Below are 18,037 nucleotides of genomic sequence, written 5' to 3' on the forward strand. Positions count from 1 at the left end.
AAAATATTCCTAAAATTTCTGTACATGATTTAAAAGCATTGGTTGAACTCATGTTTACAGAAAAATCTGAACACCTTCTCCCCATTCATTTTTCCCTTTCCCCATTCAACTTTTCTGGATAGATGGAAAGCATTATAAGCTAATTTTCTTGTTTCCCAAAACTGGTCATTCCATCGTTTACTTTCCTTATATTAGATTCCACTGCTTCAGAATAAATTACAGATCCATGTTTCTTAACCTTTTTTTTTTCATTATCACCATCCCTAAGGAAAAAAATTAATTAAAATTTAATTTAAATTAATTAATTTAATTTCTCACTGATGAGAGAAATTAAATACTGATGAGTAAGGATTTGTTGGCTAGGGTTGAGCTTTGGAGGACCACAAACCATTTTAATTACTAAGTATTTTTCACCCATAAGAATCAATCTTTTGCCCCTCTATGAATAATATCACCCTCACTGAGAATGTATGCTATAGATTCTTGTAGCAAACCCAATACTGGTAAATATAGTAGAACACATGGCTTTTAGAAGATTTTTTTTAGTTGTTAGCAAAAATAGGATTTGGGTTGACTCAGTAACTCAACTTGTAGAGAATTAAGATCTTTTACAGTACTGAATCATTTACTGCAGGGACATCTTGTCTTTCTCATTTTTTGAGTCAGGCACTGTTGGACACTTTTTATATATGTTATCTTATTTCTTTTTTTTTTTTTTTTAAAGATTTTATTTATTTATTTGACAGAGATAGAGATAGCCAGCGAGAGAGGGATCACAAGCACGGGGAGTGGGAGAGGAAGAAGCAGGCTCATAGCAGAAGAGCCTGATGTGGGGCTCGATCCCGGATCGCTGGGATCACGCCCTGAGCCGAAGGCAGACGCTTAACCGCTGTGCCACCCACGTGCCCCTATGTTATCTTATTTCAACTTCACAACATACAAGTATATATATTATCTCCATGTTAAGACTAAGGAAGCCTAAATTTCAAGAGGCTTTATGAATTGCTCGAGATTTCATGCTTAGTAAATTGTAGACCAAGTTTTTCAACCAGATCAGTCTGACTACAGTACCAATAAGTTTTTTTTTTTTTAAAGATTTTATTTATTTATTTGACAGAGTGAGAGAGACAGCCAGCGAGAGAGGGAACACAGGCAGAGGGAGTGGGAGAGGAAGAAGCAGGCTCCCAGCGGAGGAGCCTGATACGGGGCTCGATCCCAGAACGCTGGGATCACGCCCTGAGCCAAAGGCAGATGCTTAACGACTGAGCCACCCAGGCGCCCCAGGACCAATAAGTTGTTGTTGTTGTTTTTTTTTAAGTAAGCTCTAGGCCCAACAGGGGGCTTGAACTCATGACCCTGAGATCGAGAGTCAATGCCCTACTGACAGCCAGCCGGGCACCCCTGTCTTTTTTTTTTTTCCTTGTAAAATTCCAAAAAAGTGTATTGACCTCATATGCATTTAAAAAATAGTTGTAAAATAAAGGCTAGCAAAACCTTCTTGCATGTCAAGAAATAGAACATTATTAGCACCCAAAAATATCCCTGGTACTTACCAGTCTTAACACTCTTCATCTTCCCACAGCTAACTGCAGTTCTGAAATTTATAATAATAATGACCTTGCTTTATACCAGTGTACGTGCCACCTAAAACAGTATGAATTTGTTTTTCCTGATTTAATACTTTATATAGTGTCATGTTGTATGTATTTATATGAGCATTTTTCACTCAACATTATTTTGTGTACTCATTCATGTAGCATTTACCTTTAACTCATTTGTTTTCCTTACTGTAAAATATTTTATTGGAAGAATATATCATAATTAAAAAATCTTTTTTACTGTTACTGGGCATTTCAATTCCCCCCCCCAAGTTTTTGATAATTACGAACAATGCAGCTGTGAACATTCTTTTACATCCTCGTGCACATAGGGTAGTTTAAGGCATGTGTCTAGAAGTAGGAGTATATATATACCTTCAACTTTCCTAGATAACACTGTTTTCTTAGAGTTTATCCTGTTGTCACCACTTGATATTGCCAGATTTTTTTTTTTCATTTTCGCAATTTGATACCTGTGTGATGGTATTGGTTATGGTTCTAATTTGCAGTTCTCTATGTAAGATTGGAGACCTTTTTTTTATATTTGTTGACTCTTGGATTTCCTCTTTTGTGAAATGTCAGTTCTAATTTTCCCCATTTTCTCTTAGATCAGTGTCTTGTTCTCATTACTTCATTGAAGTTATATATTTATTCTGGATACTAATCATTTGTCTTAAATGGATTGCAGATATCTTCTCCCATTCTGTGGCTTTTGTTTTTGCTCTTTTTATGGTATCTTTTAATGAACAGGTCTTAATTTTTAAGTATAGTGGTTTTTGTGTCTTAAGAAATCTTTCCTACTTTAAGGTCATCAAGATGATCTTTTATGTTCTAAAAGCCGTATTATTTTACTGTTCTCAGTAGCCTACCTGGAATTTATTTTTTGTAAGTAGTATAAGGCAGGCATTGATTTGATATATTTTTTTTTACCTGTTATTCCAACACCATATTTTAAAAAGACTGTCTTTCCCTNNCCTATTGAAGTGTCTCTTCTGTCATATATCAAAAAGCTGTGGCATCTTAGCTTTTTCCTGAGGACTGGCAGATGACCCCAGGTAATAGTGGCCAAAAGCAACAGTGGGATGTCAACACTGTTGAGTGGTGAAAGTGAGAAGGGGAAGATAGAATGAGGGATTGATACACAGAGTCTGGTCTTATATTGTGTTCACCAAATCATTTCTGTACTTCCCTCATCCCCTGCTGTCCCTGTCTCTAGTCTAGATCAGGGACAATTAAAGTGTGGTCCTCAGACTAGCAATATCACCATCACCTGGGAGCTTGTTAGAAATGGAAGCTATAGGGGCGCCTGGGTGGCGCAGTCGTTAAGCATCTGCCTTTTGCTCGGGGCGTGATCCCTGCATCCTGGGATCAAGCCCCACGTCAGGCTCTTCCGCTGGGAGCCTGCTTCTTCCTCTCCCACTCCCCCTGCTTGTGTTCCCTCTCTCACTGGCTGTCTCTGTCAAATAAATAAATAAAATCTTAAAAAAAGAAAAAAAAAAGAAATGGAAGCTATAGATCTTCTATATCAGAATCTCTGAGGATATGTTTTAACAAGCTCTCCCAGTGGTTCTTAGGCATGCTAAAGTTTGAGGTTCATGCCATACAGTGGGCAACCCCTCCCCCGCAAGGGTAGAAGTGGCTTAGGCATCCCTACCTTTTCTTAGTGTGGTGCTGCCTCATTATCTTATTAGGTCCTTGGTATTATAAGGTATTTCCTCCAGTTAGACCTGTTTTATAGTTGTTGTTAGAGAAATTCACTCTGAATCACTTAGTTCATTATTACTGAAAATGGGGGTCTTGGCAAAGGTATAAATGTGATCTAAAGGGGCACCTGCACCCCAATGTTTATAGCAACAATGTCTGCAATAGCCAAACAATGGAAAGAGCCCAGATGTCCATTGACAGATGAATGGATAAAGAAGAGGTGGTGTATATACACAATGGAATATTACTCAGCCATCAAAAAGAATGAAATCTTGCCATTTGCAGTGATGTGGGTGGAACTAGAGGGTATTATGCTAAGCAGAATAAGTTAATCAGGGAAATACAATTATCATATGATTTCACTTATGTGGTATTTAAGAAACAAAACAGAGGAGCATAGAGGGAGGGAGGGAAAAACAAGACAACACGAAGTCAAAGAGGGAGACAAACCATAAGAGACTCTTAACCATAGGAAATAAGCTGAGGGTTGCTGGAGGGGAGGGAGGTGAGAGGATGGGGTAATTGGGTGATGGGTGTTAAGGAGGGCATATGATCTAATGAGCATTGGTGTTACATACAACTGACGAGTCACTGAACTCTACCTTTAAAACTAATATACACTATATATTAATTAATTGAACTTAAGTAAAATAAAATATTAAAAAATGCAAAAGAAAAGAAAATGGGGGTTTGGGGGCACCTGGGTGGCTCAGTTCATTGAGGATCTGACTCTTGATTTCAGCTCAGGTCATGATCTCAGGGTTGTGAGGTGGAACTGCTTAAGATTCCCTCTCTCCCTCTTCCTCTGCCCCTCCCTACCCTCTAAAAAAATATAAATAAAAATTTAAAAAGAAATTAAAAAAAAAAAAGGAAAATGGAGGTCTCCTAGATATAATTTTACCAGCGATTTCCCTGATATCATAATGTAACATTATGACAGTTGGTGAGGATAGAAACCAACTTAACCAGGGAATGATGTTTGAAGGTGGGTTAATTTTGTAAGTAGTTGGTTTATTTTTACATCATATATATATATACTTTTATAACTACTTTTGCCTTAAAAAAAAAAAACAAGTCATAACCATATTTGTAGTAAAATAAGTATGGAAACACCCTCAATCATGTTAACAGTAAACATCTGGAAAGTTTAAAAAGTTTTAAGAACTAAGTATTTGGAAAGGGAAATGGGTGATTAGGGTGAATACTACTTACACTCTACACCTCTCTGTTACTAGAACTTTTTTTTCATAATAATGTATTATTAGTTGTTTTTTTTTTTATTTAGGAAAAAGCTCTAAGGAAATTATTTCTTTTAGGTGGTCTCCCAAAAGGGTTAAATGCATATCCGTTGTCCTTAGCTGTTTCTGATCTATATTCATCAAGCTATAATTTTAGCTTTGCACTGGAGAAAGAGTTTTGAAGTTTCTGTCTAAACTTGGAAAAGGAGTATAATGGGAGATGTGAAGCTGGAAGAGATGCACATAAGAGAAGTTATAGGCTTTAGGATCACTTCCATCTTCACTCACCTGAACAATTATGTGGACAGTGTGATTTATAAACAGAGGTTAAGAAGAAACTCCTTATGAGCTTTCTCAAGACTGTTCCATTTGGTGTTGCAAAGCTATTTTGAGTCAAATATGAGACCCTTCGCCTTTTCGTCTAAACTTAGGTTAAAGTCTTAGATTGGGTTTCCTCAGAAGTAGACACCGAGGCAAGGATTGGAGTGCAGGTGGTTTCTTTGGGAGCTATTTTAGGAGGCACACTTCAGGGAATGAGGAATTAAGATCATGAAGAGAAGGAAACCCGAGTTTAATTTTGTTATATATTATTTAATATGTAAACAAGCAGGTAGAAACCTGAACAGCCGGGGCTCAGTCCTGTTAGGGACCTCTGAAAAATAGTATAGAAAGTTTCTTATAGTTTTTCTGTTGGAATGATGAGGAGGCTGGGGTGATTATCAACTAATTTCCCTCAGTCACTGGTTATGGGCTGCTCCTAGAATTGTGAACTCCCTGGCACCTGTTGGCCCGTGATCTGAGCACGGCGCTTAGGCAGAGTTATAGATCCTTACAGCAAGAAGCCATTAACATGTACTGGACCCGTGAGGGCAAAGGGGATATGGACAGCCAGCAGTCTCGGCTATATTCCTTCACCCAGTGTGCTTTAAATTTTTTGTCCAAATCATTGTATTTACCTTTGGTTATTTTTGGAGATCACAGGTTTAATTTGGTGACGCTTTATATTTTTCCTTTCTTCTGATTTATCTCTAGCTTCCCCAAGACAGAACCTATGTGATTATATTAAGTATTTCTTGTAGAGGAGTTCTAAAAAAAAATGTTTCCTTACATTCGCTGACAAATGGTCTAAAGTATAAAATGATTGGCGGGACTTTAATTGGACATAGATCCTAGGCTGTAAAAGAGATAACTACTTGAAAGTTATAAACAAATTAGGTAGATCAGTTTGTTTACTAGTTACTATTTTCTAGATAATCTTTCAAAAATTCAACATTTCTAGCCTCTCTTCTTATGAAGTTTCCATTTTCTAGATTCGAATATCATTTGTATTTTTATGTAAATAAGCAGGAAAAACTTAGAACTTTTTAATGCTAAAACAGAATCTCTCCTAAGGGTAAGGTATATTCTGGCGTAAAGTCATCTTTTATAGTGGGTCTTGCTGTTTGTGGTAACACTGAGGCACTAAAGAAGGCAGGTGTGTGATAATCATTTTCTATTGGTATTAACTACCTAGTGAATTAGTTTCCTAGGGCTGCTGTAACAAATCCTACAAACTGGATTAAAACAATAGAAATGTGTTCTTTCAAAGTCTAGAGACTAGAAGTCTGACATCAGGGTGTTGGCAGGGCGATGTTTCCTTTGAACCCTCCTGAGGAAAATCCTTTCTTGGCTTTTCAGCTTCCGGTAGCCCTAGACGTTCCTTGGTCCGTGGCTGTATAGCTCCAGTCTCTGCCTCCATCTTCACATAGCCGTCCTCTCTCTGTGTTTCTGCCAAATTTCCATCTTCTTACAAGGACACAAGTCACAATTGGGCTGAGGGCCCACCCCTACTCCAGTATGGCTTCATCTTAACTAATTCTCAATTAAGGTCACACTCTGAGTACCAGGGGTTAGGACTTCAATGTATCTTTTTGGAGGACGGTTTATGATATAACATTAACACTAGGGCATTAAGATCAAAGTTGATTTTATTTTTAAGATTTTATTTCTTGATTGGAGAGAAGGTTTATGAGTGGGTGTGCGGGCACATGTGCGAACATGAGCAAGTGCAGGGTCAGAGGTAATCTCAGCCAGACTTCCCTGATGCGGGGCTCGACCTCATGACCCTGAGATCATGACCTGAACCAAAATCATGAGTTGGACACTAAACCTACTGAGCCACCCAGGCGCCCCTCCATTCTTGTTTCTTAGTCATCTTTTTAGACATGGCCTACAGCAGAAGTTTCCTACACTTTTAAAAATGTTTTGATTATGATGAACTGTATATAACATTAAATTTACCACTTCAACCATTTTAAGTGTACAATTTAGTGGCATTAAGTACATTCACAATGTTCTACAACTATTACCATTGTCCATTTTCAGAATTTTTCACCATCCCAAACTGAAACTTCTCCTTCCCCTCCTTAGCCCCTGGCGGCCTCTCTTCTACTTTCTCTATGAATTCACCTATTCTAGGTATCTCATATAAGTGGAATCATAACTTTTGTCCTTCTGTGTCTGGCCTATTTCAGTTAGCATAGTGTTTTCAAGGTTCATCCATTTTGTGGCATGGATCAGAATTTCATTCCTTTTTAAGGTTAAATAATAATATATTTATGTACCACATTCTGTGGACATTTGAATTGTTTCTACATTTTGGCTATTGTGAATAATACTGTTACAAACATTATGGTACAAGTACATTGTGGTTATAACATTTTTGAAATAGTCCAGAAGGAAATACTAAGTGATAATAGTGGATTAGAGAGATAGAGTTATGAATGCTTCCTCCTTAAATAATTTTCTCTTTTAATTTTATTGCTTTTATAAAATAAATTTATGGAAATGAACCCCAAAGTTAAAAAATTATTAAATATAGCAACCCATTTAGAAATGCATGAACCAGGAATGTGATTAGAGATTATTGTAGTTCATTATTTAAATCTACATAATACACATGCCCCCAAACTAGGAAAGAGGTTATAAAATTTTCAAAATTAGAATGACAAGTTGCTTAATTTAATGTGGCAATACCAATGTGAGAGTCAAACTATGCTAGGTAGGACTACTTTATGGGTTTAGGAGAAATGATTTTCATAGTAAGTATTCTAAGCATAAATGAGGTATTTTTGACAATGATACTCTTAGACAGCAGTGGGAAGGATTGAGGCAAAGTATCTCCTTTTTCGTGAACTGGAATGAGAAAAATGAGGGTATAAATGTAATTGACCAGGATTTATTAAATGATCATCTTAACACTTTGTAAGGTATTTACTTTCTCGGTTTATAGTCATTATTTTAAACAAATCATTGTTTTTCTTTTAAGGTTTTAGAGAAAATTTTTTTACTTATTTGGTAATATGTGAACATACAGGGAAGATCTGCTAAAGATGAAAATCTTCTGCGTGATTTAATCTGAGAAGTTTTATTGTATTTTTTCATGTTTAGTCGTAAGGACCAAGGATTCAACTTAGGCTATTTCAAGAAATGGGTTTTTATTTTTAAAATACAAGGCAATAAGGGAAATGGAAATCCAAAAATGTTTAAGATCGGTAAGTGTGGTATAGCCAGGCCTTTTGGAGTAGAATTGTAAATCAGCCCAGGGCAGCACCCAGGAATTCAGAAGTCTGCACCTTCTCTGTGTGGTGCCCTGCCATTCATGTAACTCAGATGGTCTTCATTTCTGCTTCACTGGAATTCTACTTTTTTTTCTGCTTCCACCAGAGTTCATCTGCTTTTTTACATACTGTTTTTATTCCTGATCTCTGCTTCTACATAATTTCTCCTTACTTCTAATTAACCTTTGTCACATCATGTAATTTACTCTGTCTTATGTTCATTCAGTGTATCTTTACAGCTTAAGTCTCCAATTGTCTTATCTCAGTATTTCCTGATCCGGATTCCTAAAAGCAAGCATCTGATTGCCTCAGTTTACTCCCATTTTTGCAGAGTTTTTTTCACCTAAGACCACTTCATAGGTCAAGTACCCACCAATTCCATCCATGAGACTGTTTTTGGGTAGGACTGTTTCCTCCTCAAACCTCTTATTTATGCCCACTCCCTGTTTCGTCCATCCTTACCTTCAGGAGATGACCTTGCCTCCTACTTCAGAGATCAAAATAAAAGCTACCAGACAGGAATTCACTCAGTGTTCACTCCTCTTAATCTGTGGCTAGTTATTCCAGTTCTTTGGATCCTATCATGTCCTAACTTTTCAGAATGTCCAAACTTTTCAGATGACTATTAGTCATCCTTTCTTTTTTCCCCCCTTCATTGCCTTTAAATTACTTTATTGAGATAAATTCACATATCATAAAGCTTACCCTTAATATCCAGTGGTTTTAGTGTATTCACTCACAAGTTGTGTTTTAATCACCAATAATCCCTTCTTTCTTGTATATACAACTTGTCCCTCTCAAGCCAGATCGTTTTCTTTTTAACAATTTAAAGGTATCCTTTTCAATCTTGTGGGGAAGCACTTCTTTCTCAGTATTGCACACCTTGTCCTTCATTTACCATATTTTCACTTCCCTTCTTCTTAAAAACCTCTTGAGAGAGTTATTTTTTCTACCTCGTAATAACTCAGTCTAATCTACCTACCCATCACACTCAAACAGGTTTCGCCAGGGTCATCAGTGACGTCTGCATTTTTAAATCTAGTGGACATTTTCAGTCATTGTGATTAAGACAGTCAAAGATAGACAAATTGATCATGGAACAGAATGGATATACAGACACAAATACAATTTGATTTGTGGTGAAGATGGTACTGCAGAGTAACAGAAATGAACGATTTTCTTAAGAAATGGTGTTGGGTCAGTTGTATATCCTGTGGGAGAGAAAATAAATCCTCACCCACCTCACCACTATACAAAAAAAGTAAAGTCTACATAGAGTAAAAAGTGAAAATGAAACTCCTACAGAATAAAACATCTATTATATAGCATAAAATATTTTCTTAACCCTATAATAGACAAATATTTTTTTAAGCAAGATACAAAAAGCAGTAATCATAAAGGAAAATATTTTATTTTTTTAAGGATTTATTTATTTATTTCAGAGAGAGGGAGAACAGTTGCGTGTGCACGTGGTGGGGAGGGGCTGGGAGAAGGAGAGAGAGAGTCTCAAGCAGACTCCCGCTGAGTGCGGAGCCTGATGTGGAGCTTGGCCACCACCTGAGCCAAAACCAAGAGTTGGACACTCAACTGACTGCACCACCCAGGTGCCCCTAAAGGAAAAGATTTTAAAATTGGACTATATTCACATTAAGACTTCTGGTAAACAAGAGAGAGAAAAGGTAAGCTACAGAGTGAGAGAAGATATTTGCAGCATCTAACAAAGAACTTATCTACAGAATATGCAGGGAGCTACAAATAAATAAGGAAAAGATAGCCCATTAGAAAAATGGGCAAAAGATTTGAACATGTACTTCATGGGAGAGGAAATCCTCCATTAATCATTAGGGAAATGCAGATTCAGACTACACCCTAAATTAAGAGCACTGACAATACCAAGCGTTGGAAAGAAAACCGATTAGCAGTATATTCTAAATTTGGGTAAATGTATGATCTATTAATAGAGCCCCTCCAGTCTTAGGTATATACTCAAGAGAAATGCATGTACAAATTTACTGAAATACATGTACAAGAATGTTTATGGCAGCTTTATTCATAATAGCTTTTAAAGTATAAACTATCTTAAGTGTCCAACAGTGGTATGGATAAATACACTGTGGAATATTCCTGCAAGGGAATATTACATGACAAAGAAGATATGTACTACTGGTACATCTAGCAACATGGATGAATTTCACTATGTTGAACAAGAGAAGCTAGACACAAGATAATACATATTGTATGATTCCATTTCTATAAATTTCAGTAACAGGCTAATGTGTGATGCAAAAAAAGCCAGGATAGTGATTATCCCTGGAAAAGAGTGAAACATTGTGACTGCATTGCTAATAGTATTCTGTGTATTGCTCAGAGTAGTTAGAGGTATGTGTTCATTCTGTGATGCTTCATCAAGCTAGATACTTATGTAGTTTACACTGAGTATATTTGATACTTTAGTATAACCCTTTCTCAAGTTTGACATTCAAACCACTGATTATCTTCTGCTTATATCAGTTGAATTTTCAATTTGGATTTTTATTTTCTGACTTTCATTTTCTACTTTCTACTTAGATTTTGGTTTCCTTATAAATTTTTCTTAGTTTGTCAACTCTCTTAACATTTCATCCATTTTTTTGCCATTACTCTTCTCTCGTTATGGCCTCATGCTCCTGTTTCATAGAGTTCTGCCAAGTATGCCAGATAATTCATTAAGAGGGTGTGTGTGCATGCACACGTGCATGATCATTGTCTTCTTCCTTTCTGACATTCCTTTTTCAGTAGCCTTTTTATTAAAATCAAATTTGTGGACTCTGCACCCCACCCCCACCCTCCTTCCTTGAACATGTAAAATCCATTCAGACTGATTTACAGGAATCATACAGGATTGTTGCCTTCTTCTTTTTAGTAACGTTCAAGTCCTCTTGAAATCTATACTCAAGAATGAATTGGGTGTCCATTCTGATCGCCACTCAACTGATGGCTGACAGGCCAAGAGCTTTGCTCTGTTTAAGTTCTCACTGTTTACTTCAGTGAATCACATAACTGAAAACCCACAACTACCAACATACATTCTACCCAGATTATTGGTAGAATTAACCTATTATTTCAAATCTTGGATGACATCTTCTTTACACATGCGTGCACGCACACACACAGCTGTGCAGAGCATTGCTGCCAGTTGTCTTAGTTGAGTCTTTTGTTGATACTTTTCTGGGAGTTTTAGTCACTCAAGTATGTAAAAAGATGGTAGTCAAGGATCAGTACTCTGGTCTCCATAAACAGCATTCATTTAGTAGAGCAACAAATGTTTAATATTCTGATTAGGGCAGATCCTAAATATCCAGTTAGAACATACAGTGGAGGTCTGTTTCATGAGAGAAAACATAGATTGGTCTTTCCTCAACTCGGGATATTTAAAGGGGATACTCTGGGTTGGAACAAGAAGAAGCTGTATTACTGGATTCCTAGCCAGACTATTTTGAGCTGAAGCCCTGACCCCCATTATTTTGGTCTGAGTGCATTGTTGACTGTGTATTAGTATTAGTTAGAAGCCACCTAACCAGCACAGATCAGCTCATCTGGGTGTCAGTATCAGGTATTGGGATAGTGGATTTGGCTAGAGGGAAGTATCAGACTTGGAAGCTATAATTATTACAGAATAAGAGTGAGTCACCATGATAAATTGCCAGGTCTTATCTATTTAGTCCTCATATTTTAGGATTACAGATGGTGAGCAGTGAATAAAGTCCTCCCTTCCCCCTCACGCTGTAAATATCTTTTTTTTCCCTGTTGTAAAGGTGATGTTTTTTGGTTAAAAATAAATAAAAGAGCATTGTAGCTTTTAAAAAGAAGGCAGAAAGGGAAAGTTTCTCCGGTATTCAATCTTCTAGAAATTTCTATCACTAACAATTTGGTATGGCAGTATTCGGTTTCATTATTTGAGTGCATTTGTTTGTATGTATTATATATAGTTTCAAAACCACAAATGGAATCACATTATACATTCTGCCATAAATAATAATACTTAGTACCTATTGAGTATTTACTGTGTACCTGGAGCTGAAGCAGTTACTTTACACGTATTTTCTCACTTAATCCTCATAATCACCCTGTGTTGAATTGGAGTTATCCCAATTTTATAAAAACAGAATTAGAGATGTCAAGTAACTGTTCCAAAATTACACAGGTAGAAAGTGGTAGAGTCAGAACTCAAGCCCAAATCTTTTTGATGGCAAAATTCATATTCTTAACTTTATTTTGTTGTTCTGAACCTGCTTTTTTCACTTAGCAATGCATTTTGGACATTTTCCCATGCAAATGTACGTATAGCTAGGTCTTATCTTGATAAAAACCGTTCTGTTATATGAATGTCCCATAATATATTAGCAAATCTCCAATTAATGGTTTTTTAGGTTGTTCCTAATCCAAATCTCTCTTCTTATGTTAGTATCACACTATTCTGATTACTATAGCTTTATGGTTTAATACATAGCAAGGCAAGTCATGTATTTTTCTCTTTAAATATTTTGTACTCTTAAGCAGTTCATATTTTTAGAATAATGATATATTCAATTTGTAACATTCTCCAACATCCCTGTTATGATTTTAACTAGAATTCTGTCATACGTTATAGTGGCTAGAATTTTTGTCAGCATGGTGTTGATCAGTAAAAATGAATTTTGAGTGAGGGTCTGGCTGAAACAAGTGTTAAGTTAGTGTCTTTGGACCTCAGGTCTGGGAGTCCATGGACCTAGAATGTTTATTTAATTGGCTGTTGTTGGAGCATTTGAGTATTGCTACAAAGTCACTCGCAACCCTGATTCTTGGATTTTGGGATGAGGAATTCCTTTTAAAAGCATTTGGAAGATATGTGCCATCATCCCTCAAAGGCACATAAACGTAGAACTTTATATACAATTTCATGGTGTTAGGGAAACCCTGAAATCTATTTTTGGGTCACAGATTAACAATTCTTGCTATGGAAACTGAAGAATACCAAAACAGAGAAATCTAGTATGTGGTCTTGGAAAGTCAGTTATGTTATTGTGTGCAAAGAAAAATACCATTTTTGTGATACATAGATTGACAATCAGGTATTATTAATCCCGAATAGTAGGATTTTAAATTTCCCTGATGACCTTGGACCAAGAATGAGGACCTGGAGTAACAACCTTGGGAATAACAAGGCTAAACAAAGAGCAATTGGAAAAATTGTAAGGAAGACAAATAGGCCAGGGTGATTGGACAGAACATGAATTTTTGAGTCACTTAGACCTGAACTTGAATCTTAGCTCTGCAGCTTACTGGCTTTGGAAATCTAGGCAAATCACACGTTCTCTGTGAGCCTATATACATTACAGCTGCTATGAACAACAATAATAAAATACATCAAGAAAATAGAGCATTTCTTAAGTTAAATGTGAGACTATTAGTAAGAAGAGTCAAAGCAGATGAGTGAGGAATTCAAGGTGAGTTTGGATTTTCCTTTTAGTTAAAAGGTAGTTGTTTAGTAAAAACTAGTTCTTCTTAAGACTAGACGCCTGAATTGAGATTTTACTAAGAAAGCCAGTATTGTTGGTAAACCTTGAGAAACTTGAAGACGAGGACTAATGAACAATATTCAGATTGGAGAAGATGTGTATGTGCTTTAAGGGAGTACCCAAGAGATTATGTTGCCATTTTGCAGATGACTAATATTTAATCTTTCAGCTGTCATAATAACGGTGGCAACAGCTCACATTGATTGAGAACTTACTCTGTGCCAAGGACTGTGCTAAACGCGTTACATGCATTATCTCTTTTGCTCTTAAGTAGATAGTGTCATCATCTATGTAATCAATGAAGTAATAAGTGACAGACCTTGTAAATGGCAGACCTAGGATTTATTTTCACACTTAAGCATTAAGCTATTACCTCTCCAATTAGTATACTCACACCACTGCAAAATAACCAAAAAGTTCAAATATCCAGGAAGTTTTGCATAATCTTCATTATGTGTATAGGATTTTGAAAGTGAGGACTTTGTTAAAGTTATCAGAACAAAAGTTCTCCTCCTACATCTGTATCTCTACATGATGATGTTGCTAAAGAAATTAATAAAATCCTAAAGTAACTTCTGATGCCTCGAGCATTAAGGTGTTTCTGTGTTTTTATTGTATTCCAAATTGTAAGGAGTAGGGTAAGTATGTATTAGATTATTTTCTCAGGTAACTATATTCAGTTAACTGGAACCTTTTATTCTCACCGTAAGTATTAGAGTGTGTGTGTGTGTGTGTGTGTGTGTGTGTGTATGTGTGTATGCATAAGAAAAATTTTAGTCCATTAAGTATTATATACAAATTTGTCCAAATGTTTTCTTTCATCTGATTAGAAATTTTTCAGATAAGGAACATAAAACGTCTTTTAATTTTTTGCTAAAATTAAAACGAAGTCTAATGTAAGAAAAACAGCACATCGCAACTATACCATATAATGATCATTTATGTATGATATTCTTACCTGAACGTGATCTTTTTTGTCTTAAATAAACTGGCGTCTTTTAATAATCTGTCTTTTCTTGGCTGTTAAATCTTTATGGGGCTAATGAAGAGTATTGGGTAAAAAAGAAAACATTTTAAATTTTGAAACATTTTTACTTTGAACTCGTCAAATATTTGGTTATACTCTATAAATTTTTCTTAAAGGGTTTGAATGTGGCTTTAATGAATAAAGTTTGAGAACTTTAATTATGAACAAATTCTCTTTAAAATTTGACTGTTTCTAATTGGTAGTATAATGTGTTGGTGTGAGGAGAAAAAAAAAAAAACTAATGCCAAAAAGATTATGTGATAAGATTTCAGTGTCTGGAGTGATTGTGTAGTTAATTTAAAATGGAAGAGAAATACTGAAATTCCTTCACTAGTGATCATCGTTTATGGAGGCCCTTTGGTTTTGTAAAAATGTTTATAGTTACAAAAGTATTTTATACTTTTTATATGATTAAAATTTAATTTCCTTCCTTATTTTTGGTTTGGCTTTCTTTTGTCTATTTTCTTCTCTTTTCTTTCTTTAATTGAAAAAACTAATGGAACCAAATATAAGATGGTACCACTGTTTTCTCCTTCTTTTGTATAATCTTGTTGCGTGTCTCTACATAAGCTGTTCTGGCCACTCATCATAGTAACCAGCTGGGCCATTTCACCTGCTGGAGCCATTAAAGAGGACTCTCTCCCCCTAGATTAATCCCCTCCGACATTAGTTTTTTGCACTGACAACTGGAGCAGGCATTCAGAATTTGCAGGTGGCCAGTGTGACGCACATAATTGCCTACAATTTTAGGCAATGAATAAAAATGGTCTACATTACTTGTCAAAGGTTGTATATGCAGTGCCAAGTGAGATCTATGGGAAGCCTTTTAGGGTTTAAAGAACAGTTAATAGCAAGGCTGCACAGGGCTTTTTTAATCATAATGCATTTGTAATATAGCACTTTGATCTTCTCCTTGTAGGAAATGGTGTTACATTAGCCACTTTTAAACATTTATGAGTGAAATTCAGTTATAGAAGAGTAAAAGTGATTATTCTTAAGCAGAACATGTTAGATTTCATTAAAAGTTTTCAGCTTGCCCCTTCCTTGTTAAAATCTGTGGGAAGTCCTTTTCCTGGAGAGTTTCAAATCAGGATCTAAGGACATGGAGCTTTTTCCTTATTTTTCCTGTTGGTAACAGCAAGATTTGGAAGGAAGGTATACTAAATATTGAGGTAATTTATACAAGTGGATATTTATAGAAAAATAACTGATTTATGGTAAATACCATCGATGAAAACCTAAAAAATCTATTACTAATAATTGTGTATTACAATAAATTTGTGAGAAATGCATATTTAAAGCGTATTCATAAATTATCTTTAACAACAACAACAAAAAACCAGATGACTCTCAAACGCACTTCTTCTGGAAGAGCTAAGTTTGACCTTTCAGACCCAAGAGCCTTTTATTAACACCTGCCTGTAAGAAGAACCTTGCCACACGCAGCTTTTAGATTCAGAACCACAAAACTGATGAGGAAAGACTTGAAGGGTTCAGTTTGTGTCACTTGCTGTTTGCCGTTTCCATTTCACAGATGATTAATCTTTCTGTGAAGAAAGGCTAGAGAAACAAAGCACATTGGGCTCTTCCTGCAGTTACTCCTTCTGAATGCACACTAGCTTGCTAACTAAAAGGCCTTTAGATTTCCAGCAGAGAGAGATGTTCTGAAAGTGAATGCAGCTGGTTGGAGGTCACCAGTGCAGGGCTCTTGCCATTGTGTAATGGAGGCTTTGGCAGGTTGGGTGGGGGGGGCGGTGTTGGAGCGGGTACAGGAGAAGTGGGCAGGAAGAAGGTGTTGGCAAAAAATTAATTCCGAATTAAAAGGATTTGGTCAGTTGATTTAATATTTTGGAGGGTAGATCATCAATAATAGGTTCAATTTTGTCTATTTTGTTTGTTTTTCTTTTTAAGGAAAAAATTATAATTCGGTCTTTTTCCAGTATTCCCCCCTCCCTCCATTTTCTAATAGCATGTTTATCTTGCAAGTGGCATCACTAGGTGATGTTGAAATATTATTAGCTCTTACAGTCTTTGGTGTATGTGAATTGTCTTGAAATTTTTAAGAGTGTTACTAATTTTGCTAGTATTCTACATTTTATATATTAAAATGTTAATGCCACAACATTTCATTGGTATTTGGATTTTTAATGAGGTATTAAAAAATAATTATGTGTGTGACATCGTGCCCCTTTCATATAAAATTGACTATTTTTACTTTGAGGATTTGGAAACTTTTAATTTTAGTAGTTAGTATCTAAATGTTTAGTGTCCATCTTGAATTTACTTTTTCCTCAATCTTGTGCAGGATATAATGTGCAAAGTCAAATCCTGGGTTATAGATCAGAAGAAACCTGTTCGCTTCTATCATGATTGGAACGACAAAGAGGTAAGTTATATAAATATCAATCCTTCTATTCCGGCCTTGACTTTGACTTCTTAGAGAACAAATGAGATTTTTCATTGTTTTATGTATTATTACTGTTAATATCTAGTTAAGCTTTATTTCTGTCAATGATTGCTTATTCCCAGGCTTGTTATTATTTTCTTTTCCCCTGCTCCTGATATTTCCCCTACTCCTGCTAATCTGTTAGAAACAAGAATTATGAAAATGAAAATGGCTACTTGTTTGAAAAGAGTTTATTTTCAAGTTATTCAATGACTTACTTAACTTTTAAAAGGGATTCTTCCTCTATCTCCCACTTTAGATTGAAGTGTTGAATAAACACTTATTTCTGACTTCAAAACCAATGGTCTACTTGGTTAATCTTTCTGAAAAAGACTACATTAGAAAGAAAAACAAATGGTAAGTTCTTCCCCCTCAGATATATTCAGACATATCCTGTCTCTACCCACACAAACACACATACATATGAGCTATCTTAGATTTTAATGTTTTCCTCCTTATTATTAAAAAGTTTAAAATGGATGAGAAAGCTTCGTCTGGTTTTGTACATTCTGAGATGAATCTCCTAATTGATCTACACTGAGAGAACTTAAAAAACAAACAATTAAATTAGGCAATATTGAATCATGCATATTTACTTATTAAATTTAAATTTAATAGACATTATTGTTTGTTTCCTTTGCAAAATGAGAATAAATGTAGTTAGACCAATAAAACTTTTTAAACTAGGAATTTCTAATTGTGTTGATATTATATGTGGCCTTAAAATACCCATTTGAGATTATAGCTGGGCATAAGTTTTAAAATCCAGATCAAATGCTTTAAAATTTTTTTTCAATTAAAAAAATTGTGTATGGAAAGGGGAGAAGGAAGATCAGGGATCTATTTCAAATACTTTTAAAGTGTACAGAGGTAAAAACTGCGCACTCA

The 18,037-nt window shown here is 35.6% G+C and overlaps 1 protein-coding gene across 3 annotated transcripts in view; it reads left to right on the forward strand.

Moving 5' to 3' along the window:
- OLA1 (Obg like ATPase 1) overlaps window positions 1-18,037 on the forward strand; it is a 175,743-nt gene that overhangs the window by 107,283 nt on the left and 50,423 nt on the right. For all 3 annotated transcript variants that reach the window (XM_040643769.1, XM_040643774.1, XM_040643778.1), the window contains 2 exons: window positions 17,009-17,089; window positions 17,409-17,506. In XM_040643769.1, coding sequence (XP_040499703.1) covers window positions 17,009-17,089; window positions 17,409-17,506 — 179 coding nt within the window. The remainder of the gene's footprint in view (window positions 1-17,008; window positions 17,090-17,408; window positions 17,507-18,037) is intronic.

Source organism: Ursus maritimus, unplaced genomic scaffold, assembly GCF_017311325.1.
Source record: "Ursus maritimus isolate PB19 unplaced genomic scaffold, ASM1731132v1 scaffold_1, whole genome shotgun sequence".
NCBI classification, from domain to species: domain Eukaryota; kingdom Metazoa; phylum Chordata; class Mammalia; order Carnivora; family Ursidae; genus Ursus; species Ursus maritimus.